At 50.9% G+C, this 27,718-nt stretch overlaps 1 protein-coding gene across 12 annotated transcripts in view; it reads right to left on the reverse strand.

The window, feature by feature from the left end:
• Window positions 1-728: 728 nt before the first annotated feature.
• DOC2B (double C2 domain beta) overlaps window positions 729-27,718 on the reverse strand; it is a 34,457-nt gene continuing 7,467 nt past the window's right edge. Inside the window, exons 2-11 of one of the 12 annotated variants that reach the window (XR_005028949.2) lie at window positions 27,379-27,458; window positions 23,695-23,769; window positions 21,316-21,425; window positions 21,025-21,151; window positions 18,361-18,518; window positions 5,928-6,009; window positions 5,045-5,141; window positions 3,532-4,396; window positions 3,118-3,216; window positions 729-2,168 (exon numbers count right to left, since the gene is read on the reverse strand). Coding sequence is in view for 1 of the 12 variants with exons in the window: in XM_036906225.2 (XP_036762120.2) it covers window positions 4,260-4,396; window positions 5,045-5,141; window positions 5,928-6,009; window positions 18,361-18,518; window positions 21,025-21,151; window positions 21,316-21,425; window positions 23,695-23,769; window positions 27,379-27,458 (866 nt within the window). In the remaining 11 variants the exon portion in view is untranslated. Of the gene's footprint in view, window positions 4,397-5,044; window positions 5,142-5,927; window positions 6,010-18,360; window positions 18,519-21,024; window positions 21,152-21,315; window positions 21,426-23,694; window positions 23,770-27,378; window positions 27,459-27,718 lie in introns of all 12 variants that reach the window. The other 11 variants (XR_005028948.2, XR_005028946.2, XR_008997208.1 and 8 more) reach the window with 11 other exon arrangements.

Raw genomic sequence — 27,718 nt, forward strand, 5'->3', positions numbered from 1 at the left:
GGGGGACTTAATGGTGCTTACCAGCATCTCCAATACTGGAAAGAGTTCTTTCAGTTCCCCCACCATTTGGCAGGTGCTTTAGTTCTGAAATTTAATGTCCTTTACTTAATAGTGAAGTTGCCCTTTAAACTGTTTTTTTTCCTTTGGGCAGATTAATTGGTCCCTCAGTCTCCCTACCGCAGTGCCGTATTAGGAGTGGGGTCCCCACCATTACTGTGTCTCTGCCTCTCCTGCCGTTTTATGTGGTCTTTGTATCCCGTTGTGCAGTTGTTCACAGGCCTTTTCCTCAGGAATTGCTGTGTGTAGGTGTAGGTTTGTTGTGTACGTGGGAGGTGCTTTCAGGCTCTTCCTGAGCTGCCTCTTGGACCTCTCCCTTGTTTATTGACTGATGACTCTGCTTCAGGTACATAGACAAGTGCCTGGTGGTAAAGTTAATACTGTACAGCTGTTTGCTGACTGGATAATAGCATGGCATGCCGATCCTGGTGCAAAAAGTCTTGGGAGGCATGAGTTGAATCCTGGTTCTGTCACTTACCAGTTGTGTGGTCCTGAACGAATATTTTAACCTTTCTGAGCCTTCGTTTCCCTATCTGTAACATGAGAACCTAACTCCAGTGGGTTCCTGGTGAAGAGTAAATGAAACAATGTGCCGAAGAAGCCCCACTTGTCATTCTCGTTCTTTCCTGCTTGCCCTCCTATTAAAATGAGTCTTCCAAGTCAGTATGATTGCAATGAACATTTCCATTTACTTTGGATTATATGTCATTATAAATATTAACAAATAAGACTTAAAAAGGACACCTTTGGGTAGGTCAGACGAAAGTACAAAAATTGTGTGTGGGGCTGCAATTTAAGGATGGTTTCTGCAGCCATCACATGGTAGCAAAACGGTGTTTTAAGCAGTGCACGAGAGTCTGCGTCAATGACAGCCAGTCCATGCATCGGGAGGTTCTCTTGGTTTGAGAACATAGGGCAGGACATGCGTGGGCTGGGAGGTGCAGCTCCTCGCTCTCACCACTAGAGGTCAGGAAGTTACCGCTTCGGGGTTGGAAGACAGGCCCATAGAGGATCGGCTAGTGGTGGCGGTGGGTGGGGAGGAGACCAGAGAGGGAAACGGGTGGGGGGTGAAGGTGGATGCCGTTCTTTTCAGTGATCCCCCGCAATACTGACACCTTACTGTGGAATGACATTTTTTGGGGGGCATCAAATTTCCCATCATTTTTGGGCTGATGGATCAGAGGAAATAAGCCAGCTTAGGGGTCAAAGGTAGAGCTCATACTGCAACTTCTCAAAGAACTTTTTAACAGGTACAATCTTTAAGGAGTCCAGAACAGTGCCAATGTCCTGGTGAAAGCTCCATCACTCCTTGTGGGGGCCCCCTGCCCAAGAGCTCCATCCTCCACTTGGGCTGGCTGCCCAGAAACCCCACTGCCCAGTCTGTCCCTGTAGTCAGCTGTGACTCACCTTTCATGACCAAGTCTGTATTTGCACAGCCTGAGGCAGAAGAGGGCCCTGGACTGGGAGCCAGGAGTCCTGGGTTCTTGTGCCAGTGGGCCTTCTACAGGTCCACTGGGCCTCCGTTTCTCCTTGTGTCTAACAGGTGTATGAGATGAGACTCATAGTCCCCTCTAGGCTTTGTCACTAAGGAGTTCCATGTCTTCACAGAGCGACTGTGAGGCTCCTATTCGAGGCCCTCCTAAAGGCAAATCTAAGAATATCCCCAGTGCTCATGAAGACATGAGGCCACTCAAAAACAGACCATCTCCTGTCCTGCCCTAGGCCCCTGGGGGTTCCCCTATTCCAGCTGCTTTAGCCCCCTTGCAGAATGAGGCCTGGCCCACAGACTCATTGGCTGGTGGGGGCAGCTGGGTTCCAGGCCAGGGCTGCAGGGCCTCTGGGGAAGCCCGAAGTGGCAAGAATGATTTCCAAGCCATCTAGAATGAGGCAGCAGGATCCCTCATCTCCATCATGCACCAGAGCTCATTGAGTCTTCCCCTGAATCTCTGCTGAGCCCACAGCAGCACAGGAGGGCGGGCACTGGGGAGTCCTGTTCCCCAGCCAGCCAGAGGATGTGGCAGTCGGAGGACCTGGGCTCGAGGCCTGGCGTGCCCTTTCCAAGTTGCGTGACTTTGGCGAACTACTTGGCCTCTGTGAATCTCTTAGCTTATCTGCCAGATGAAGATGACACACCACAGCACTGGATCATGAAGACACCATTAGGACAGGGCATGTGAAACCCTGAACATACTCAGAGCCTTCTTCAAGACGGGGAAACCAAGGCTCCATGAGTAGCAAATGTTGCCAGGTACTGTGTGGGGGTTGGAGCCTTGCTTTCCCTGCAAACTGGGAAAGGGCTGATGGGCACTTGGTGGGATTTAAATGATCACCCCAGGCCTCAGTTGGTGATGTGCTTTGTGTCTGCAGCAGAAGGTCCAACCTTCATGCCCCTGTGAACCTTGCTGCTAGTGTGGTTTGGGGCAGGCAACAGGCAGGAGCAAGCCCCAGGCAGGCAGCAGGCGGGAACTGTCGTGTGTAAGCCCAGTGCCTCACTTCCCCTGGAGTGTAGTGTCAAGAGGTCAGGGCTGGGGTAGGGGCCATGAAGCCTGGGCCACTCCAGCTGTGGTAGGAATGTAAGGCCTTGGGCAGGTCACTTTCCCTCTCTGGGACCTCTGTTTCCCATCAGTGCACCGATGGGTTGGACACAAGGAATTTCTTGGGTCTGCATTTGTTCATCCAGCATTTCTGCAGGTCCTTGATAGGTAGGAAAAGTCTGGGGCTTTAGACATGGGCCCCCAGATTCCAATGCCCTCAACGTCTCCCTGGAAACCCTGCCTCAGGGTACAGACAGGCCCGCCAGGCAGGGTGTCTCTCTCTCTCAGTTCCTGGAGGGAAGAGCCAGCCCCACAGGCCTTCCCAGAAACAAGGCCTGGGCTGCCTCCCTGTGCTAGGAGGGACACTTAGTGGCCATGGTGTGAGGGCAACCACACGGGACCACCATTACCCAGTCTCGGACCCAGAAGGGCCCAGGTAGTGGGTACATGAGTGAAGGGAAGAGGAAAAGGAGGGCTTTTTTTCCTGTGGGGGAAAAAAAGGACTGTTTTCTTGACTATAGCTGACCTGATGCTTAAGCTGGGAACAATGAGAGGCAGGATCCGTCTTCCAGGCTCCTCAGAAGAGAAAGACATCAGAGGTGGGAGGGCGGTCTGGGGACTGAAGCTGACGCTGGACCAGCCTCAGTTTTCAGCATGTGGTGAGCCTGCCACTTCCCCCAGGGCCCAGGCCAGATGGGCAGCCCAGCGTGGGGGTAGGGCCAGGGCTATCCTAACAAACTGCCCCAGAGACAGACCTGCCTCCTACACAGCCTCCCTGGCCCACTCGCTGTTCTCTCTCCACCCAGGCCTTTGTTCAGGGCATCCGTACTGCCCGCACTGCCCTTCCCCTTTGTCTAGAAGCTCCACTCACTCTTTAGGGCCTTGCTAAACCATCACCTCCCTCCGGAAGCCCTCCCAGAAGAGTCAACAGAATCCACACCATTCACAGGTGGGTCAGGCTGGCCACTCCGTGTTGTAGTGTTTTGTCTCTGGTCCCCTGACTAGCCAGGGAGCTTCCTGAGGGCAGGCCCTGGTCTCACTCATCCCCAGGGCCTTGTAGCGCCATCGGGTAAAGCACTTGTCAATTGCTGCTCACTGGGCGCCCCCAGGGATTTCACCAGACTCCTGGCTCTCAGGTCAGCTTTTCTCACCTGCACAGAAACGCCAGAGATGCACAGATGCGGTCAGACCTCCCTTCAGCAGCAAGCTCTCTGCAGAGTTCTGGCCCTGCCCGTACTCTCCCTGCTGTGCCCCTCTCCCTAACGTCCCTCTGGGGAGTCACTGGCTCTGCCGAGGCACCCCTGTATTCCTGATCACTCAGCCTGGGGGCCCCTGTGACTTGCTGCTGACCTCTAATAGGGTCCTTGCCCCCAGACAGCCCCACCTTTGTTCCCAGTGTGGGTGCTGAGGCCCAGGTCCTCTCCTCCTGCCTCTGGCCCCATGGGGCCCTGGGGGTGGAAAGCAGGCTGAGCCCCGGGCCCGTGTGTCCCTCAGAGTGGTGGGGCTGGGGCCCTCCCCGGCCTCTAAGCGGGGGCTGTCAAGGCTCTGTGTCTGAGCAGCTGTCCTGGATCCCCCCCAAGGGACTGAGGCCCTTGGCGGCTGCTGAGGAAGCCCAGGGCCCAGGCCAGGTGACAGGCAGGGCAGGAATGGTGGCGGGCGGGGGGCTGGTCAGTCGCTGAGCACCGCCCCTGGGAGCTCGTTGGTGAGGGTATGCCAGCGCTCGATCCGCTTGTCCTTGTTCTTCAGGCAGTCAAACCAGTGCTTCAGGCGCTCGCCCTTGGCATTGATGCCCAGAACCACACCACCTGCAGGAGAGGAGCCAGGGCCGCAGTGATCGCGGGATCCCCGGGGGCCGGGGGCTGGAGGTCCCGCAGCCCCTTCCTCGGGAGCCCAGGTTTCATGCTCCAAGGGCAACTCTCCTCCCTGCCCACCACACCTCTGAGGGTGGACAGTGGTCTGACCCCCAGGCCACACTCTTGGTCACCGCAGGCGAGGGCCCCGGGGAGCCTGCCCTTCCTCTGTCCAGTATCAGAACAGTGCTGCCAGGTGCACAGCCTGGCAGCATGTGTTGGTGGTGAGGGATGGGGGCAAAAAGGGGAAGAAAGGGCGGGGGCAGCTCCACTGTGCATAGCCACCAGCTGAACAGGCATTTGGGGTCACAAGGCTCAGAGTGCAGCCAAGGCACGGATCAGCATCACCTCTCACCCGTGCTCCACCACAGGCTGCTGTGTGGCCCTTGCCAGCCACTGTCCCTCTCTGGGCCCGTCTCTTCCTCTGTCACATGGGGTCAGGCTGGATAATGTGTCAGGCTCCTCATGTCTGGACGCAGGTGGTCTATGGCCCCAGCTTTCCTCAGAGGCCAGGGAGGGGCTGTGACTCGATTCAGGGCAGCCACCCTTTGCTGAACCCAGGATGGCATGTGGTTAAACAGCATTCTCACTGTGTACTCTTACCAATGAAATCGTTGGATTTTCCAATGTCATAATCCCAAACAGTGACCTCCAGGGTCTTCTTGGCCAGGTCCCCGTGCTTAATCTCATAACAGAACTCCTGGGGCCAGAAGGAGAGTCAGGGTCAGTGCCACGCAGCCTTGGCCGCTGGCCAGGAGGGCTCTGAGGTGTGGCGGGGAGGGGCAGAAGGGCAGTTGGGGCACGTGGTGTGTTCTCACTCATCTCACCTCTGCCCGGGGGCCTGGGGGGCTCCACAGCCCCCCACTCCTCTGTCACTGAAGCTGTTCTCTCAGACTCCCTGAGGGCCTCCTTGTTACCAAACCAACACACACTTGGTGGCCTTCGTTTGCTTTACCTCTTGTGTCTGGCTCTGACGCTCCCTTCTTTGTGGAATCCTCTCTCCCACAGGTGTCCAGGACGCTCTGACATCGGGTATCCCCTCACTCTCTGGAAGCATCTCCTAGGGGTCCTCTGCCTGCCCGAGTCGGGTAGACTCTGCTGGAGAACCCTCTCCCCAATCTCGAGCCTCAGAGCTGCATGCACCCCCTGGGCTGAGGCCCTGGGTATTTGCCTGCACTCAACCGTCCTGTGGCCCTGGGGCATCTCAAATTCTCACATCCCACTGAGTGTCCTCCCTTTCCCTCCCCCTGCTGGGTCCCCACTTCCACGTCCACAATCCCATCAATTCAATCCTCTGAAGAGTTTTCCAGGCCTCTTCCCGCCCTTCCTGCCTGCTCCACCTCAGCCTGTTCGGCTTAGCCTTGCCTCTCCCCCACACCCCATGGCTGGGGGCTCTCCTGTTGGCCCCACCCCACACCCCACAGGGCCCCCTGCCCCAGAGGAGGGAGAGTAGCTTCCCTACAGCGTGATCACCAGCCCCCAGTACCTCATTGAACTCCGGGTTCAGGGTCTTCTTCTTAACTGCTGTCTTGTGTTTGGATTTCTTGTCCACATCTGGCTTCAGGTATCTGGAATTATAACCAACAGATGGCAGAGGGAGGGGAGAAGCTACGGGTAAGGTGGAGCCAGCAGAGCTTTTTGTCCTTAGAGAGCGAGTTCCAGACCCGCTTCATCCTCATCATCAGATTCCCCAGCACTACTCTCTGGCAAAGGGGAGTGGTCAGCTGCAGCGGGAAAGGAAGGTGGCTCCTTCGTCTCTTCATATGCCCGTTCCTGAAGGTAACCACAGAGCCCCCTCTATCTCCCCAGGAAAGATGACTTTCCTTGTTTCTGGAAGTCTGATTTTACAAAGTTCACATTTCCCACTAGAAAAACATTTTTAGCAGAGTTGGTCCCTTGTTAGAGCTTTTTTTTTTCCAATAGCAAATTTATAGAGAGATAACTCACATACCATAAAATTCATCTTAAGTGTAAAATGCAGCAGTTTTTAGCACAGTCTGAGCTGTGTAACCATCACCTCCACCTCGAGCTTTGAAGAAGAAAAGAGTTCTGTCGGGCATTAACAAAGATGCCTCCTCTAGGGAAGGGGGAGCCTGGCCTGCCAGCCAGCTATTCCTTACACAGCAGCTCCTTATACTTCGATGCAGAACAGCCCTCTTCATCTGAGGCTCAGAGAGGTGGAAGGATTTGCCCAAGGTCACAGAGCGACTCAGCACAGGGCATGATGTCTCACACCGTCCCTGCATAACACAAATGACATTTGTTCTGCCCCTGCTGAGGGCGCCCTGGGGGCGAGGGCTACATTTCTCTCTCCTGGTACTGGGTAGGTCAATAAACATCTGTCGAATTAATAAATGCATTCCTAGACATGGAATTACCTGCCCAAAGGCACACATACATCAACTTTCTCCTTCATTTTGCCAAGCTGCTCTCTGGAATGGGTGTGTGGTGGTCTACACATGGGGCCCTCAACAAAGCTGCGTACCACTGCCTTACAAACACATCCTTGATGCTTTGAAGGCAGAAAGTGGTATCTCACTGTTGCTTTACTTTGCATTTATTATTTTTTGTTTTGATTTTTATTGCATAAATACTGGTTCATTGTAGAAACACTAGAAAATATGTATTGACAGAAGTTGGGGGTGGCAGAGAGAAATGAAGACATAGGTCCACACAAAAACCAGTTCTTTAACAGCTTTATACAATTATCAAAAATTGGAAACAACCCACATATACTTCAACGTGAAGTGAACTGATCAACAACTTGTGGTTTCTCCAGCCAATGGATGACTACTAGAGACTAAACTACCAGCACACACAACCATGTAGATGTACCTCCAAGCATTATGCTATGTGAAAGAAGTTAGACTCAAAAGGTGACATACTGTGTGGTTGCCTTTATAAGAAAACCTAGAAAAGGCAAACTATTGGGACAGAAAAATCAGTGGTTGCCTGGGACAGGGGGAATTTTCTGGGGTGACAGGAGTATTCTACATCTTAAAAGAGTTCACTACTACTCAACCAGTCCTACCTAAATAAAGGGACTTATTTAAGAGGAAAAGGAAAGGCTACTACTAGAGGCAAGAAAAGTATGAAGGGGAAATTTTTCACTGGTAAAAGCAGCATATACTAAAGATAGTAGATCAACCACTTAAATGCAAGTGGGAAACTAAAAAGACAAAAGCAGTAAAACCAAGCATGTCTAGCACATTAAGGGAATCACTAAAAAGTTGTAAAAAGACATCATACTCATAGAATGTGGAGGAGGGGAAATAAAAAACGTAGTGCTGTTAGAATTTGAGCTTCAGCAACCACCAACTTGACATGGGCTGTTATATACATAGAATGTTATATATGAAATTTGTGGGAAACAAAAACTCTATAATACATAAAAATAAAGAGAAAAGAATCCAACTGTAATGCTAAAGAAAGTCATAATACACAAGGGAAGACAAAATCAAAGAATGACAACTAGAAAATATTTGACAAAATGGCAATAAGTACATACCTATTAATAATTACTTTAAATGTAAATAGACTAAATGCTCTAATCAAAAGACATAGAGTGACTGGAAAAAAAGTCAGGATCCATCTATATGCTGCCTACAAGAGACTCACTTCAGACCTAAAGATCCACACAGACTGAAACTGAAGTGATGGAAAAAGATATTCCATGCAAATGGAAATGGGAAAAGGCTGGGGTAGCAGTATATCAGACAAAATAGGCTTTAAAACAGACTGCAGCAAGAGACAAGGACATCACAAAATTATAATATGATTAAATCTAACAAGATGATAAGACAATTGTAAACATGCACCCAATAGAGGAGCAAGCTAACTATATAAAGCAAACAGCAGACATAAAAGAGGAATTGACATTAATACAATAACAGTAGGAGACTTTACACCCCACTTACATCAATGGATAGATGATCCACACAAAAACCAGTAAGGAAACAGTAGCTTTGAACAGTATGAAATTTATAATAGTATGAGATTAGAAATTTATTACAAGAAAAAAACTGGAGAAAACACAAATGTGAAGGGTAAACAGCATGCTACTAAACAATCATTGGGTAAACAAAGAATAATAAGAGGAAATCAAACAATTCTTGGAGAATAATGAAAATTGAAACACTTAGAAATTTATTACAAGAAAAAAACTGGAGAAAACACAAATGTGAAGGGTAAACAGCATGCTACTAAACAATCATTGGGTAAACAAAGAATAATAAGAGGAAATCAAACAATTCTTGGAGAATAATGAAAATTGAAACACAACAGTTCAAAATCTCTGGGATGCAGCAAAAGCAACTCTAAAAGGAAGTGAATAGCAATACAAGTCTACCACAGGAAACAAGGAAAATTTCAAATAGACATTCTAACCTTATAACTAAACAAAGTAGAGGAAGGACAAAACCCAAGTTAGTAGAAGAAAGGAAATAATAAAGATCAGAGTAGAAATAAATGAACTAGAGACTAAAATTACAATACAAAAGATCAATGAAATTAAGGACTGGTTTCCTTGAAAAGGTAAAATTGATAAACCTTTAGCTAGATTCATCAAGATAAAGAAAAGATTCAAATAAACAAAACTAGAAATGAACAGGATAAGTTACAAATAACACCAAGAAATACAAACAATTATAAGAGATTACTATGAAAAACCATATTCCAACAAACTGAGCAACCTAGAAGACATGGATAAATTCCTAGAAACATGCAGTCTTTCAAGACTGAACCAGGAAGAAATAGAAAACCTGAACAGACCAATTACTAATAATGAAATGGAACTGGTAATCAAAAAACTTCCAACACACAAGAATACAGACCCAGATGGCTACACAGGCGAATTCTACCAAATACCAAATATTTAAAGGATAGTCAACACCTACCTTTGTCAAACTATTCCAAACAATGGGAAAGGAAGGAAAGCTTCCAAATTCATTTTAAGAGGTCAACATTGGATTCTGGGAAAAAGATGGCAGTATAAGAAGCAAGGCAGAAACCTCCTCCCAAAATCGCATAAAACACAAAAATACAGCAAATACAACTAAACCTGAAAATGACCCGAAGATTGCAGAACAGACTGCCTACAACTGGAAGAAGAAAAGACATCACAGAAAAGGGTAAAGTGGCAAAGCAGTGATCCAACGGGACCCAAGCCCTGCCCCCACCCTGGCCCACAGGTGGAGGAAGAGGAGCAGAGCCGGGAGGGAGCAGAAGCCCAGGACCACTGAACACCTGGCCCTGGAGATCTGCTCCAGGAACACGAACCCATTACATGGTGCTCTGGAGATTAGTAGGGTTGGAAAGCAAAGAAGGGTGGAACACTTGGAGAGGCTGAGATTCCAGCCACTTGTGGAGAACAGGTACACACTGCCTGCCCTGCTGAGACAAAAGAAAAGTGGGAAGATTGAAGGACTTCCCAGCAGTGAGAGGGATGCTAGAGGGGCAAAGATTACACAGAGCTTTCCGCTCAGGAGAAAGGTCAGGTGGACACCACCACCTTCTGGGCCCACTCAGCCCAGTAGGTTGGGAACTCTCAGGAGCTTCAGACACTCCACCCCCTGGCTACCTATGCATCCCTAAGCCTCCCCACTGTGGTGTGCAGCCTGTCTCTCCTGCCTTCAGGCAGGTGCTGGTCCCACTCCAGGCAGGTGCAGGCTGGCCCTGCCCACAGCACTTCCAGCGGCCCAGCACTGATGTTCCTCCCTGTGTGCATGGCCCACTTGACCTGGCAGCAGAGGAAGGTGTTACAGCTGGGAAGGCAGGAAACCCTCCCAGCCGAGCTCTTTCCTCCTGGCAGGCACCAGTCCTGCTTGCCTGAGGCCCCCGCCATTGAGGCAGGCCAGAGGGAGAGGGGCTTTGCCCATGGCAGCTCCAGTACTGCAGCCCTGGATATTGTCAAAATGGCCATCCTGCCTAAAGCAATCTACGGATTCAATGCAATCCCTATCAAAATACCAACAGCATTCTTCAAAAAACTGGAACAAATAGTTCTAAAATTCATATGGAACCACAAAAGACCCTGAACACCCAAAGCAATCCTGAGAAAGAACAAAGCTGGAGGGATTACACTCCCCAACTTCAAGCTCTACTATGAAGCCACAGAAATCCAAACAATTTGGTACTGGCACAAGAGGAGACCCACAGATCAATGGAACGGAACAGACAACCCAGAAATAAACCCACACATATATGGCCAATTAATATACAATAAAGGAGCCATGAATACACAATGGGGAAAAGACAGCCTTTTCAACAACTGGTTCTAGGAAAACTGGACAACTATATGTAAGAGAATGAAACCAGAGTATTGTCTAACTCCATACACAGAAGTGAACTCAAAATGGATCAAAGACCTGAATGTAATTCATGAAACCATAAAACTCTTAGAAGATAACACAGGCAAAAATCTCTTCAATTTGAGCATGGTCAATTTCCTGAACACATATCCTTGGGCAAGGGAAACAAAATAGAAAATGAACAAGTGGGACAACACAAACTACAAAGTTTCTTTTTGTATGGCAAAGGACACCATCAGCAGAACAAAAAGGCATCCTACCAGTATATAGAAGAATTATTCGTAAACAATTTATCTGGTAATGTATATAATTCACATGCCTCAACACCCAAAAAAATAATAATAACCCGATTAAAAAATGGGCAGAGGAGCTGAACAGACACTTCTCCAAAGAAGAAATACAAATAGCCAACAAACACATGAAAAGATGCTCCACATCACTAATTATCAGGGAAATCAAAGTGAAACCACAACGACATACCACCTCACACCAGTTATGATTGCCAATATCCAAAAGACAAGAAACAACAATGCTGACAAGGATGCAGAGAAAGAGGAACCCTCCTTCACTGTTGGTGGGAATGTAAATGGGTTCAACCATTGTGGAAAGCAGTATGGACGTTCTCCCAAAATACTAAAAATAGAAATATCATTTGACCCAGTAATTCCACTCCTAGGAATTTACCCTAAGAAAATAAAATCCCTGATTCGAAAAGACATATGCACCCCAATGTTTATTGCAGCACTATTTACAATAGCCAAGAATTGGAAGCAACCTAAGTGTCCATCAGTAGATGAATGGATAAAGAAGATGTGGTACATATACACAATGGAATATTTTTGAGCCATAAGAAGAAAACTAATCCTTCCATTTGCAACAAAATGGATGGATCTAGAGGGTATTATGCTCAGTGACATAAGCCAGGTGTAGAAAAACAAATACCGAATGATCTTACTCATTCGTGGAGTATAAAAACAAATCAAAACAGAAAGAACAAAAAATAGCAGAAGACTCGTAGATGCCAAGAAGGGACTAGTAGTTACCAAAGGGGAGGAGTTGGGGAGGTTGGGTGGGGAGGGAGAAGGGAATTAAGGGGCACTATAATTCACAGTTACAATATAGGTAAGTCATGGGGAAGGCAGTACAGTATGAAGAAGGCAATTCATGACTCTATAACATCTTACTAGCGTTGATAGTGACAGTAAGGGTGGGGGTGAGGACTTGATAATATGGCGAATGTTGAAACCACTGTGTTATTTATGTGAAAACATCATAAGATTGTATATCAATGATACTTTAATAATAATAAAAAGAGACCAGCATCATCCTGATACCAAAACCATCTTGATAGACAATGACACTATGAAAAAGAAAACCACAGGCCAATATCCCTAATGAACACAGATGCAAAAATACGTAACAACATATTAGTAAATCGAATTTTTTTTTTTTAGCAAATTGAATTTAAAAATACATTACAAGGATCATTCATCATAACCAAGTAGAATTTATTCTAGGGATGTGAGGATGGCTCAATATCCACAAATCAATCAATGAGATACATCACATTATCAAAAGGAAGGATAAAAACCATATAATCATCTCAACAGATGCAGAAAAAGCATGTGACAAAATTCAACATCCATTCATGCTATAAACTCTGAACAAACTGGGCATAGAGGGAACCTATCTCAACATAATAAAGGCCATATCTGACAATCCCACAGCTAATATCACACTCAATGGTGAAAACCTGAAAAGAAAGCTTTTCCTCTAAGATCAGGAACAGGACAAGGATGCCCACTCTCACCACTTTTATTCAGCATAGTACTGGAAGTCCTATTCACAGCAATCGGACAAGAAAAAGAAACAAAATGCATTCAAAAGGGTAGGAAAGAAGTAAAATTGTCACTATTTTCAGATGGCATGATACTATATACAGAAAACCATAAAGACTCCACCAAAAAACTTCTGAACTAATAAATAAACTCTGTAAAGTCTCAGGGTACAAAATCAATATACAGAAATATGTTGTGTTTCTATATACAAGTAATGAACCAGGAGAAAGAGAAATCAAGAATATAACACAATTTATATTTGTAATTGCATCAAAAAGAATAAAATACCTAGGAATGAATTTTACCAAGGGGGGTGAAAGACCTGTACACTGAAAACTATAAGACACTGATGAAAGAAACTGAAGATGACACAGATAAGTGGAAAGATATCCTATGCTCGTAGATAGGAAGAATTAATATTATTAAAATGGCCACACTTTCCAAAACAATTTGCACATTCAATGCAATCCCTATCAAGAAACCAATGGCAGTTTGCACAGAACTAGAGCAAATAATCCTAAAACTTGTATGGAACCACAACAGACCTCAAGTAGCCAAAGCAATCTTGAGAAGATCAAAACTGGAGGTCACATTCTCCCTGATTTCAAACTATACTACAAAGCTGCAGTAATCAAAACAGCATGGTACTGGCACAAAAATACACATAGATCAATGGCACAGACTAGAGAGCCCAGAAGCAGACCCACACTTGCATGGTCAATTAATATGTGACAAAGGCAGCAAGAACATATAACGGGGTAATGACAGTCTCTTCAATAAATGGTGTTGGGAGAATTGGACAACTACATGCAAAAGAATGAAACTGGATCAGTTATACACCATACAGAAAAATAAACTCAAAATGGATTAAAGATCTAAATAGAAGATCCCAAACCATGAAACTCCTAAAAGAAAACATAGGAAGTAAACTCCTGGGCATAGGTATTAGTAATTTTCTTTTGTATATGTCACCCTAGCAAGGGAAACAAAAGCAAAAACAAACAGCTGGGACTAGCTCAAACTAAAAAGCTTCTGCATGGTGAAGGTAATTATTGACAAAATAGAAAAGCAAACTACTAAATGGGAGAAGATATTTGCAAAAGACATATCTGATAATGGATTGGTACTCAAAATATATGAAGAACTCATAAAAGTCAACACCAAAAACTCCCAAAAATCTGAATAGACATTTTTCCAAATAAGACATATACAGATGGCCAACAGGCACATGAAAAGATGCTCAAAATCACTAATTGTCAGGGAATGCAAATCAAGCCACCATGAGATATCACCTGACACAAGTCAGAGTAGCAAATATCAACAAGCCAAGAAATAAGTGCTGGCAAGGTTGTAGAGAAAAGGGAACCCTTGTGCACTGTTGGTGGGCATGGAAATTGGTGCAGCCAGTATAGAAAACAGTATGGAATTTTCTCAAAAAATTAAAAAGAGAACCATCAAGACAGCCAGCAATTTCACTTGTAGAAATGTATCCAAGGAAAACTCACTATAAAAAAGATATATGCACCCCTATGTTCACTGCAGCATTTTTTACGGTAGACAAGATGTGGAAGCAACCTAAATGTTCATCAGTAGATGAATGGATAAAGAACAGGTGGTATATATACACAATGGAATATTATTCAGCTTTAAAAAGAAAAGAAATCCTGTCATTTGCAACAACATAGATGGATCTAGAGGGTATTATGCTCAGTGAAATATGCTGGGTGGAGAAAGACAAATACCAAATGATTTCACTCGTTTGTGGAATATAAAAACAAAGCAAAACAGAAGAAACAAAATAGCAGCAGGCTCACACACACTGAGAAGGGACTAGTGGTTACCAAAGGGGAAGGTTTAGGGAGGGTGGGGGCTGTAGGGAGAAGGCGATTAAGGAGCACAATAATTCACAACCACAATATAGGCTGGTCACGGGGAAGGCAGTACAGCACGGAGAATATAGTTAATGATTCTGTAACATCTTAGTACGTTGACGGACAGTGACTGCACTGGAGGGGGTGAGGGCTTGATAATATGGGTGAATGTTGAACCAGTGTCGTATATGTGAAATCTTCATAAGATTGTATATCAATGATACTTTAATAATTTAAAAAACTAAAATTAATGAAAAATATTCAATCATTACCCCCTCCTCCCAAAAAAAAGAATGAATCTTGCCTTTTGTGACATGGATGGGCCTAGAGGGTATTATGTTAAGTGAAATAAGTCAAACAGAGAAAGGCAAATACCATATGGTTTCATTTATATGTGGAACCAGAAATTAAAACACACAAATCGCCTAAACAGACTCATAAACAGAACATACTTGGTGGGTGCCGTGGGGGGAGGGGAGTAATGGGATAGTCAGAATAGGTGAAGGAGATAAAGACGACAAACTTCCAATTAAAAAAAAATGAGTTATACACCATACAGAAAAATAAACTCAAAATGGATTAAAGACCTAAATAGAAGATCCCAAACCATGAAACTCCTAAAAGAAAACATAGGAAGTAAACTCCTGGGCATAGGTATTAGTAATTTTAGGCTGCAGGCATCAGAGGAAGGAGTGAGCCTGCTGGACAAGCTCAGGCCTCACCAAAGGAGGCAAAGAGACCAACAGGTTCTGGTCTGACAACATTCCAGAGCCTGATCGGATAACCCTCCCAACTAGAGCCCTTCCCCCAAGCTAAAGGATTAGTGGTAACTTTCCAGTACCTGGCTAAAGGCCAATGAGAGACCCCCACGTACCCTAGACGAGCCAATCCTCCGCCAATGTACACCTTTGCTCTCCCTCCCCCTGCCTTCTTTAAAAACTTGCTGCCTGCCCTGCTGGGTGTGACTTCTCCAGCCTGTAATACCTAGGCCGTGGAACATCGCCCGGGGGTGCATTCAAATAAACTACCTGGCCCTTTGTTGCCTCTCTTCGCCTGCTTACTTCGGTCGGTATTGGAATTTATCTTACAATGGCGATGAAAAGTACAGCATAGGGAATCTAGTCAATACTATAATATCTTTGTGTGGTGACAGGTGGTAACTATACACTTATCCTGGTGAACATTTCATAATGTATATAATTGCTGATAATGTATATATAATGTATATATAATCTACACCTGAAACCAGTAGAATATTGTATATCAAGTATATTTCAATAACAAAGTATTCAATATCTTGACTGTGGTGGTGGTAACAAGGTTGTACACATCAAACTTCAAAAGGGGAGAAACTTGCTGTGTGTAACTTCTCTCTCAATAGACCTGACTTTTAATAGAAGTTGGGGGGTTTCTTTAAACCCCACCCAGAGAGAGTGAATTTCTTCAGTTCTTTACAAGCTTGCTGACATTTGCTATTGATTGGTGTTTTGATCCTGCCACTTTACTTTGCCTGGTTTGCTCTGGATGTGAGGCGGTGAGATGGGGTAGCCCAGCACTGGGAGCATCTGCCCCCTGCCCCTGGAAGCCCCTTGAAGGAAAGCTGTTCTGGGATCCCTACATCCTCAGTGGAACATGGCCAGGGACCCCTCGCCCTAGTCCCTAAAGAGCCCCAGCCTCGGGGCCTCCAGCTGGGATAGCTGCCCTAGGCATTGTCCTCTGCCCTGCCTCGAGGTCAGGCCTTTGTGCATTTCCTCTGCCTGGAGCACCCCCTGCCCCACCTCACCACTCCAGGCGAGCTCCGGCCCAAGTGCCGCCTGCGTAGGCAAGGGGCCCAGAGCCCCGCAGGGGGGTGTCCCCTCCTGTGCTGTCAGGACCCCTCCCTGCCCTTGTCTTTGGGCCTGCACAGCGACTACTGCTGGTCCAAGGCTCCTAGGAGAGACAAGAGGGCCACAGAAGGGAGGGGTTGCCCAGGGTGGCACAGCAAGTTGCTTCCAGCTTCCCCAGCCCCCAGAGGTGTAAGGCGCATGGGGTCATCGGGAGGGTTCAGCAAGGTCTGCCTGGCCCGGCACACAGTAACTCCTCAGTGAGTTAGTGATGATTATTACCATCAAAGCTACCCCTGAGCTTTCCCATCATACCCTGAAGAGTCTGGGGAAACTGAGGCAGCTGTCACCAGGGGTGAGGCTTATAAAAACAAGGGTGCTGAAAAAGGCCTTGGCCCATCTGCTCTGCCCCTCAGCAGCTGCCTCCCGGTGAGGACACGCAGCCTCAGGGCACCTTGCCCAGAATCTAACCGGTATCTTTACTTCCCCTGCTTTTAGCAGCAGCCCCCATGTCTCACCCAGTGCATTTTAATTAGATATTGGGTTTTTAGGCCACTCTGGGCCCTCAGGGGAAGCATGGCTGATACAGGGAGCCACTCACAGATTCGCCTGTCTTTGAAAGGACATGTTGGCTGTGGCTGGGGGTGGGACATGGCTACAGTGGGCCACAGCTCCCGCACCTCTAGCAGGGAAAAGCCCCAGGCGCGGTGGGCAGGCCCTGCCAGGGCTGCCTCTGCCTGGCTGTGAGAGTTGGCTGGACCATCTGTTCTACCAGGTGAGACTCTACTTTATGGATGACACAGCGCAGGACCCTGGAATTCCTGTCTATCTGGCAGGTGGGCACTGAGCCTGATTTAAAAATTTCACTCCATTTTGGCTTTAGATTGGATTTCCTTCCAAAAGAGAAACGTATCAAAGTAGATGGAGGCACCTTTTGATCCCCTCTCCAGGCCTTTCCCCTTCCTCTCTCCCCAAGAGACCACCACTGCCGGGAAATTCTCTGCAGGGTTTAAGAAAAGTATCACACTGTGTGCACCATTCTGCCGTTTGCTTCTGGGCTCAGCATGTTTTCGATAGCTGTCCATGTTCATGCAGCTAGTCCTAATTTATTCATTTCAACTGCATATTATTCCACTGTATGCGCACACTACCTTTTCTACTCTAGTCCTCTGCTGAGGAACGCATGGGTGCTCCCAGCTTATTGCTGTGACAGGCAACACTGCAGTCAACAGCTTCCATCCGGGCATGGGTTTCTAGGATTCAGACCTGGGACGGAAATAATGCGGCCATTGGGCACACATTTTGCTAGTTTACTGGATATTGCTGAGTTTCCCTCCAATGGTTATAAGGAGTCCCCTCGTGGTCTGCTGAGTGGTTAGAGCATTTCCTCTCACAGTGCTCTCTAATCCACTGGAAATATTTTTTTGCTGCTGGTCAAGTTTGAGGCCCAACTCATTGTTTTTTATACAGAAAACCTGTAGTCCCTGCTCTATGCATGGGGAGGGGACCTGCCTTCCCCCGTGATCGTGTTAGCTTCCTAGTATTCCCTGGCACCGGGCTGGCAGCCTGGTGGCACTGGATTTAAAAAAAAAAAAAACAGCCATACTGAGCATAATTCACATGCTGTACAAGCACCTTTAAAGTGTCCAACTCAATGGTTTTTAGGATAGTTGCAGAACTATGCAACCATCACCACAATCAATTTTAGAACATTATCACCCCAGAAGGAAACCCAGTACCCACGCACAGCCCCTCCTCTTCACCCCTCAAGGCTTCCCCTCGCCCCTGGCAACCACTAATCTACTTCCTGTCTCTAAGGATTTGCCTGCTCTGGGCATTTCATATGAATGGAATCCTACAACACGTGGCCTTCGTGTCTGGCTCCGTTCACTCACTGTGTTTTCAAAGTTCACCTGTGCTGAAGCCTGTGTCAGGACTTTGCTCCTTTTCACAGCTGGGCATGTCGTGCGGGCATGCCACATTTTGTTTATCTGTCCACTTAAGTGCTTGATCTTGTCCACGGACCTCCAGTACCTTGGGTGAGGAGGGAAAGGAGGCCGGCCGGGGCCACACACTCACGTTTTCACGTAGGGGTCGGAGTAGCCATTGGCGTCCATGGCAGCCAGGTGTGCACACCGCACGATGCCGACCAGCAGGCCCTGCTTCTGCGAGCTGTACTTGAGGGAGATAAGGATACGGCCCCGCTCCTCCAGGGACTTGTCTTCTGTCTTGTCCACCTGCCGGGTGGGCGGTCACTTGGCTGTCCTCACCTGCTCCCATCCCCCCTCAGCCATGGGCCTCTGAGGCTGGCCATGCACCCAGGCCAGATAGCGCCCAGGGCCTCGCTCTGGCCCCAGCCACCCTCAAGGTGCTTCCAGGAGGCTCTCAGGGCACAAGAGTGGCCCTCTTGGGGAGCAGACAGAGCTTGGACACAACCCCAGGGGGAGCAGGAGGTGGGTGGGGGATGCCCAGGCCCCTCAGGTGCCCCAGCAGCTACCCAGTGGCTGCCTCTGGAATCAGACCTTGCTGTCTGCCTCCCCACCCCAGCCAGCCCACTGCTCCCCCATTCCTCACCCTCCTGAGACTACCTATTTCTACCTGCCAGCTGCTGCTCATCTGAACCCCTTCTCCTTCACCCTCTGTCTGCCCAGGCACACCAAGCTGGAGCCTTAGGAACCTCAGGGTCCTTCCTTAGGCCTCTCTGACAGGCTCCTCTCATGTGAAGACCCAGCTGCAACCCTTTGCCCATGGCTGTCCTTGTCGCTGTAGTGGCACCTCACGGGGCCCTTTGTAGGCAGGGTCACACCCACAACTCTCTGGAGACGGGACTCCTGTGAGGTGAAGCGGGGGCCACCTTCCCCTGAGTCCCATGCCCAGAGCCCACACAACTGGCCACAGCAGTCACCCCCTGAGCTCAAATGCAGCCTCAGTATCTTAATACAGTGCCCAGGCAGCCGTTACCAGTGGACCAGACCAGACATGTGAGATTTAACTATGTAGCCAAGGGCTGTGGGTGATGGCCTCACTAAACTGTGGCTCTTGTGCTAGTTTGAGTGATGTGTAAAAGTGAATGTAAGTGAGTAGGGATGTTTTCAGCTGTTTTCCAGAGGTGGAATATTATACTTTGGGTCATCTCATTCGAAGATCATGCAACTGGATGTGACTCAATATTTACTGAGAATAATGTTCACAGACTATGTAAAATCTAAAATGTACCATCAAAATGTGGGACGACCACTTTGGCACTGAAGAGAAGTCGCACTTCTGTGGCTGCAGTGGGTCCCTGCAGCTGGACCAGCGAGCTCCGAGCAGATTCCAGGGCGCCCGGCACCACCCTGGTCGTGCCCCTTGCACAGGCACACACACTCTCCCGGGTCTATGTGTGTGAATACACACATTCCACACAAACACAGGCCAGTCTTTCACACACAGATGCACACTTACACACATGTACACTGCTCTCACACACAGTTCACACTCACATGCGTGCTCCCCGCTCCTCCCACAGTTGTTTATGCCAGGAGTACATCAAAACTCAGGATGACCACCACAGCAGGGGTTGATGTCACCTTTCATAAGGGACACAGATCACTGGGAAAAACTGGGTTACTCAGGGTTAATGACTAATAATAAAATAAAAAGGTTAGATCCACCACACAAATGTGTGTGAGTGGGAGAGAACATGACAAAGGAATAAAATTTGATTGAGTTATACAAAAAGACAGAGCTGGGATTCTGGCAGGGAGCTGTCAACTTGTTCCCAGTGCTTACTCGGGCCAGGCTGCCCCGAGCATCCGGCCCAGGGCCCAGGCCCCACCGGGGGACCGACACGGGCTCTGTCCTCCGCAGCTGTTCCTTTGTCTAGGCCTCTGGGGGGGAAATGTCCCAAAAGGGGGCTTGTGCCCTGAACACTGGGCTGCTAGAGGGTCAGGGTTTCTCAGGAACTTGGCACTTGCCGGCCAACCCCTCCCAGTGCTTCTGAGCAGGTGGAGGTGGGGCCTCGGGGAGGAGGGCTCAGCTGCAGCTGACAGCCGGGGGCAGAACCAGTTCTGACATCATTTTCAAACAATTATGGCTTCTAGGAAAGAATTATTTTCTGTCTCCTCTGGGTATCTCACAGGCATTCACGCTATCGTGTTCCGGTTGTGCTCCCTCGGTCTCCCGCACCAGTTAATGACCCTTCACCCTTCGGGCGGGCCCGGCATGGGGACGCCACGCCTGCCCGCACTGCCCCCCAGGGCCGTCTGCCGCAGCCGCCTCACAGCTCCCCCGGCCCCACCCTTCCTTCCTTCCCGTTCTGACCCCAGAGAGCCCGTTAAAGCGGACTCAGGGGCCTTGCGCCGCCTGCTGCCCTCTCTGGCCCACCCCCCAACCTCTGATCTCAACTCCAAGGGCCCCTCCCCTCGCTCTCTTGGCCCCTCTCAGTTGGCTTCTTGCCTGTGCCTCCAACAGGCCCGGGGCATTCCTCACAGGGCCTTGCACCAGCCGTTTCCTCTGCCTGGAACATTCCCCACTCCCCTGCGGGGTGCTTCCCAGAGCACCCGTCTAAAGTGTCAACCCCCCTCCTGGTTTCCTTCTTGGGCCTGATCACTGTGGGATCTATGATCCATGAGGACAGGTATTTTTGTCTCCTCAGCACCTGCAATAGTGCCACGCACATAGCAGGCGCTCAGTAAATGCTGCTGGCCTTGGCTCATGCAGCCAGGGCCCTGGACGGCCTGCAGAGCCCCGCAGCCCACTCACCGGCAGCTGCTTCTCCAGGCAGATGCTGAACGTCTTGGTGTGGTTGGGCTTCAGCTTCTTCAGGGGCACCCGTGTCTCCCCGATAAACTCGTTGTGGCGGAATTTGTCCTCATCGCACACAGAGATCCTGGAAGGCAAGGGACGCAGCCAGAAGTTCAGATCCACTGGGTGCTTGCGACTGGCCTCCGAGGTTAGCAGGGATTTGCAGGTGGTGGGCGGGGAGGCGAGTGGGCAGCGCCGCGGGTGAGGCTGGGGGTGGCGGGGGCAGGGCCTGAGGCGGCCCTCACCTACCGCAGGGTCTTCCGGATCATGTCTTCGTCCGTGATCCCATAGTAAGTGAGGGTCTCATTCCACGTGGGGTTCAGAGTGTTTCGGAGAGTTTTTGTTCTGAGTTTATTTGCCTGGGAGAATGAAAGTTATCCTGGGAGCGTCAAGGAGTGTGGTGGGCAGGATGGCCCCCAGGGGTGGGCACGCCCTCCCCCGCCCCCCGCCAAAGCTGTAAGCATGGCATGGTAGTGGAAAAGGGGGATCAAGGTTGCAGATTTAAGATTGTTAACCAGCTGACTTTAAAGTAGGGAGATCGTTGTCTAGGTGATCTGGGTGGCCCAACGGACTCGCAGGGTCCTGACGGGGAAGAGGGAGGTGTGAGGAGGGAAGGTCATAGAGGCAACTCTGCAGACGCTCACAGGGGGGAGGCATGTGGCGGCTTCTAGAAGCTGGAAAGGGATGGGAAACGGCTTCTTCCCTACAGCCTGCTGCATGGAGTGCAGCTCTGCCACACTTGATTTTAGCCCCGGGGGACCTATGCAGACTTCTAACCTGCAGAACTGTAAGATAAGAAATCTGCGCTGTTGTAAGTCACTAAAATTGGTGGTAATTTGTTACTGCAGCAGAAGGAGAACAGGAGGATCCCTGCCTCCAGGCCCCCGGGGGTAAGTGAGTGAGTGAGTGAGTGAGTGAGTGTGTGTGTGTGTGTGTGTGTGTGAGAGGGATCTGCAGGAGGCAGGGGGCCGGGCTGGGCTGCTGGGGAGCTCGGCTGGGGACCTAGGTTCTCTCCCTCACACGCCTCTGCCCAGAACGCCCCCTCTCCTGGAGGACACCCGCGGACTGACTGGCTGTCCAAGCTGCTGTGTCACCTCCACTCCTTCCTGTGCTTCTGCAGAGCTTGTTCCTCAGCTCCTTACTGGTCTTGCTCCCTTCAGACTCTGAGCCCTGCGCTTGGTTCCCTTTGGAGTCCGTCATGCCCGCGCCCAGCCCCACTTACATGGCTCCGGCTCCGTGAAGCCCAGAGGAGGTGGAGTCCCCACCCTCTGGGTGTCAGGTTCCCCACTGCTCATAGGGAATAAGAATACCTCTCCCTCAGCACTGTTTTCAGGAGCTTCTTTCCCGTGAGCACCTCTTTGTAAAAGCTGCCCTGTGGGAAGTCCTGTCGGGGTCCCTGCCGCTTAGTCTTGCTGAGGTAAGGTCCTGGAACCTCGGGCTGCGAGCTCAGTGAGCTCCCCCATGGGCATGTTCCCCTGAGCCCGCGCCGCCCTGGGCGTCCCACCTGCAGCATGACGTCGAGGCCTACACTTCTCCAGGCATAGGTGGGGGGCCACTGCTATTTCCCCGACACCCCTGCCTTCCTAAAGAGGAGTAATTGCCTCTGTGGGCAGCCCCTCCTGGACCAGTGGGCAGCTTCAGCCCTACACGCTGGTCCAGAGGGTTTGGGCCTCAGAGGCAGCTCAGCCACCAGCAGCCTGTGGCTACTTAGCCCCGGGGCAGAACTCCTAGTGGCCTGGGAGGCCCTCTGCAAAGGAGGACACTCCGTTGCCAGCTCTTCCTCCCTATCAGGAAGGAATTCCCCAACCCTTGACTTCTGAGGAAAAGGTCGGGACAAGAGCACCAGCCCCCAGGCTCTGCGGCCTCACACTCCCTTGTCCTGTGTGCTATATACCCATTTCGTTCCTGGTTTGTACTTGGAAGCAAAGCTGCTGGTGTCCGGTGGAAAGCCCCCAGCATGGGTGTCCGCACAACCAACCCCTTGAGCTGTCTGGTCCCAGGGCCAGGGCTAAACCTGACACTGAAAAGATGATGTGACCCTCCCTCCCACAAAATTTAAAATAAAACATCCCTGAACTGGAACGCAATGTAAGGATATCTAATCAAGTTTTGGTTTTCCAGTGCTGAGGGGTCACCTTGATGCTTTTAACAGCAAATTATTTTCAAAAAAATTTTTTTCTCACCTTCCCTTTGTTTCTTACCTGTGCCACATGCTTGGTCTACCTGTTGGGCTATCTGGCATGGGAATCGTGCTCTGTGGTAAAAAATTTGGTCACTCTGCCCACCCCACCCCACCCCCCTTGTGGAGCATCACAGAGCAGCCCATGAATATATTAAAGGCTCTCATAACTCCTGCAGTAAAGAAACCTGTTTAACAATGTTTCCTGAAGTTATTGGGCCCCAGAACCTTTTCTTTGCACATAATATTAACCTTCAGCTGGGACTGTTTCTTTAAAATGCTTGCCTAGAAACTCTTGGGAGGTTTCCCCAACTCAGCAGGGAGGTAGTGTTGACTTGAGGCTGCTGGGGAGTCTGGAGGGTGTGGGAGCTGCGGGCCTCCCCGGGCGCCCCTTGCAAGCCCAGGCTGGCCCCTCATCTCAGTGGGCAGAGCTCAGGCAGACCCCTCACCTTACTGGCTCCTGGCAGCAGGTGCAGCTTGACGTAGGGGTCCGCTAGCCCGTTGTGGTCCATCGGCTTCAGGCCCTGAGAACAGCAAACAGTGTGAATTGCAGGTGGGGTCTCAGAGCACCTCCAGGCACCTGGATTGACAGGCGTCCCTTGTCCCCAGGTCTCCTGGCTGGATCCATTGATGACCCTCTTCATGGAAGCCCCTTGGGCCCACGTGCTCATAAGGGGGGAGCGAGGACAGCTCAGTGCTGGTGCAGTCTCCCCTCCCCCAGTGTCCTGGCCCAGCCAGCGCAGGTGTCACAGGCACCTTTGTCGGACCAGCTTGCTCTTCCTATGCTCCTTGTCATGGAGGCCAGGTGACTCACCTTTCCCGGAGGGGGGGCCCTCATTACCCCGCTTCCACCAGGCTCTGCCTGCTCCTGTTTCCCCGCCCCCACCCACCAAACAGTGACTCCCTCACCGACCCTCTGTCCTCTCATCCACATGCTTCCTCTGTGGCCACAGGAAGATGTTCTGTGTCTTTCCTGTGCTTCTGCAGAGCTCGGTCCTCACGCTCCTTACTAGTCTTGCTCTTCAGTATGTAGGGCTGAAGGTGCCCACTGGTCCAGGAGGGGCTGCCCACAGGGGCAATTACTCCTCTTTAGGAAAGCAGGGGTGTCGGGGAAATAGCAGTGGCCCCCCACCTATGCCTGGAGAAGTGTAGGCCTCGACATCCTCATGCTGCAGGTGGGACGCCCAGGGCGGCGCGGGCTCAGGGGAACATGCCCATGGGGGAGCTCACTGAGCTCGCAGCCCGAGGCTCCAGGACCTCACCTCAGCAGGACTGAGCGGCAGGGGCCCGGACAGGACTTCCCACAGGGCAGCTTTTACAAAGAGGCGCTCACGGGAAAGGAGCTCCTGAAAACAGTGCTGAGGGAGAGGTATTCTTATTCCCTATGAGCAGTGGGGAACCTGACACCCAGAGGGTGGGGACTCCACCTCCTCTGGGCTTCACGGAGCTGTGTAAGTGGGGCTGGGCGCGGGCATGATGGACTCCAAAGGGAACCGAGCACAGGGCTCAGAGTCTGAAGGGAGCAAGACCAGTAAGGAGCTGAGGACCGAGCTCTGCAGAAGCACAGAAGACCAGGCTTAATTTGTTTCTGGACTTGCCACAGCTCCCTGACAGTCTGTTTCCACGGAGGCCACACAACCTGGCCAGGCACGGAGGGTCTGTCCACAAGATGGCACCCCTCACTAACTGAGCAATGCGTCAAAGCAGGGAACCAATGGAACCATAAACAGGGGCTTGGTTGACCTCATGCTTGCTCTTCTTTCTGAAAATTGCATCCTTTTTCTTCCAGGATGGCAGGCGCACAGGCACGCAGGGCGGCAGCTGTGGCTCTAGCAGGGCAGAGCTGGCAACCCACGACATCAAAGATGAGCCACCAGTTGGTTGCTCATGGCAGGTCTGCTCACAAAGGCACCCCCAACCTTGATTTAGAGAAGCTGAGGGGAGCAGGGCTGAGACTGAGGTGGGGGCTTCCACCCAGCCACTGTTCTGCTACGGGGAAGGGGCACACAGGTTTGAGAGCCAGGCTGGCCTGGGTTCAGATCTCAACCCCTGCACTTACTAGCTGGGTAAGGGAATGAATTGCTTTGTCCCCTGAGCCTCAGCTTTATCATCTGTGAAATGGGTTAATAGTTCCTGCTTCCTAGAGCTGGAGTGGGAGTAGAGGAGGAAACGCTGATGCAGGGCCTGGCTGGTGGGACGTTTGCTCTCCTTTACATGCCAGGCCCCTGAAGATGCCACAGAAAGGGCTGGGGTGCAGGCATCTGAGCTGCTGGGGCTCCAGCTCTGGAATGAGGCTCAGCTCAGAGGCCTTGTGTCACTACCCACGCAATGAAGTGGCCCTTCCAAATGCAGTCCCTCCTCCTGGCCTCTTGCCCTTTCCCACAAAGTGCCCAGGACTGGCGTTCTGCTGGAGTTTCCCCAGTGCCTCTGTGGATACGTGAGCCTGAGCCCTCCATGTTCGTGGGGGCGGGGTGGGCACCTGACAGCAGCACAGTCCTAACGATGGCTGCAGGTCCTAAGCACTTAATGCCAGCAGCTGGGATGATTAACCCTATTTTACAGATGAGCAAACTGGGGCTGCTCTGGTGGCTAAGATAGGGTCCAGCCTCTGAGCATCTGGCCTTCTCCCAGAGCCCCCCAAGGGGCACGAGCTGTCAGCCCTGCTCCAGCCTCCTCACCCTCCGGGACTCCTCCTCGAACACCAGTCCACAGCTCCAGCCCCTCCCATGCCTGCACCACCCTGTTCCCTGCAAAACTGGATCCAAGCAGGGGATGAACTGGAGAATGGGGGAACTGCTGTGCTTGGGGTCCTCCCATCCCCCACCTCCAATGCCACCACAAATGGAACACACACAGGTGCCCTGAGACCCATGCACACACCCACACACACACCCTGGTGCACCCACAGTCCGTCTAGAGCCCGGGTAGGGAGGGCAGGGCATTCAACACAGGAGGGGCCCAGGGGCCCGGGGTGGGGAGGAGGGGTGGCTCTAGCCAGCGCAGCCTGGCAGCCGGTGCCCATTCTCAATTCCCCACCTGGACAACTACAAAGCCGGATGGAGAAAGAGGGGAAGACATCTGCCCGGACCCTGCATGGCTGGGGGCCACCAGACTTTCAGGCTCTACACCTAGGGGCAGGTCATAAGACCCTGCAAGGCAAGGTGGTTAGTGCCCTGCATCCCAGTCCGAGCAGCTCCCAGAGGAGAGGGTGGAGGTGGGGATGGGGCATGTGGGCTCTGGATGCCCAGTGTGGACACGGCTCAGCCCTGCCATGGCAGCCCCCGCGTGGTAGCCCAGGCCAGGCCAGGCAGCACCAGGCAGGCAGTCTGTCCCTCTGGGCGGGCAGAGCCATGGGCAGGGTGGGAGGGAGGGAGGGACAGAGAAGCAAGCTCAAGAGTTGGGGACTGAAGCGGGCTGGGCCCAGGCCGTTCTGCTGGAAGCTCCTTACTCTGCGCCAGGCCCGGACCCTTCCACAGCTCTACTGGGAGGTTCTACTGGGCCACACTGCTGCCCTTACCTTCCGAGAGAACATCAGCTTTGGCACCTTCCTCCCAGAGGGAGCAACACAGGGGGGATGAAGGGAACAACACACTGAGAACACAGAGCTGGCACATGCCTCTCCCAGGGGCAGGGTCACAGTGGGGCTCGTGGACACCCATGGCCCCAGCCCAGAGAGCTCCGCTGAGGCCCGGACTCGACATGAGATTAACTCCCTGCCCGGAGCGGGGGCAGCGGCCAGTGCCCACCCACTCCTGGGCAAGGCCGGGAGGTCTGGGAGCTTTGGGGGCCAGAGGCATCTCAGTGCAACCCTCCCTCTTGGCCTGTCACCTCCCCCCTTTCCTCTCTCCCCTGCCCCCCTCAGCTCGGGGGCCTTTTGCCCCCTGGAAGCTACCCCACCCCACCTTCATCCTCTCATTCTCTTCCCGGTTCTTTGTTCTACTCCTCCCCCCCGAGCACCTAGCTATACAGGGCTTTTTGGGGCCACTGAGATGATTTAAGCAAGAGTTCTCTCCCCAGCCTGCACCTGCACAGCTCAGGACCACCAGGCCTGGGCAGGAAATGGCGGGGGCTGGCCTCGGCACAGCGCCTCCTGCAAGACCTGGACCTGGGCACAGGGGGTGGCGGGGGCCTACCTTGGCCTTGCTGATGGTGCAGTGGAGGGCGTTGTTCTCCTGGTCATAGAGCAGGCTGAAGTCCAGTGTGCCCAGGGCGGCTATGGACAGAGGAGGGCTGTGGCCATGCGCCGGCTGCATGGTGAAGCCTCACCCACCCCATGTGGTCAGATGAGTTGTTACACTGTCCATGGCAACAGCTAGCAACTGAGCACCTACTATGCAGCCCCTCACCAGCCTCCCCGTCCCAATAATCTCAGATGCTGAGCAGCATTCTCCCCGCTTATCAGATGAGGAGTGGAGGCTCAGAGAGGCTGGGTCAGTACCTCAGCTGCGTGGTGGTCCAAGAGTCAAACCCAGG

Source organism: Manis pentadactyla, chromosome 4 (genome assembly GCF_030020395.1).
Source record: "Manis pentadactyla isolate mManPen7 chromosome 4, mManPen7.hap1, whole genome shotgun sequence".
In the NCBI taxonomy this organism is placed as follows: Eukaryota; Metazoa; Chordata; class Mammalia; order Pholidota; family Manidae; genus Manis; species Manis pentadactyla.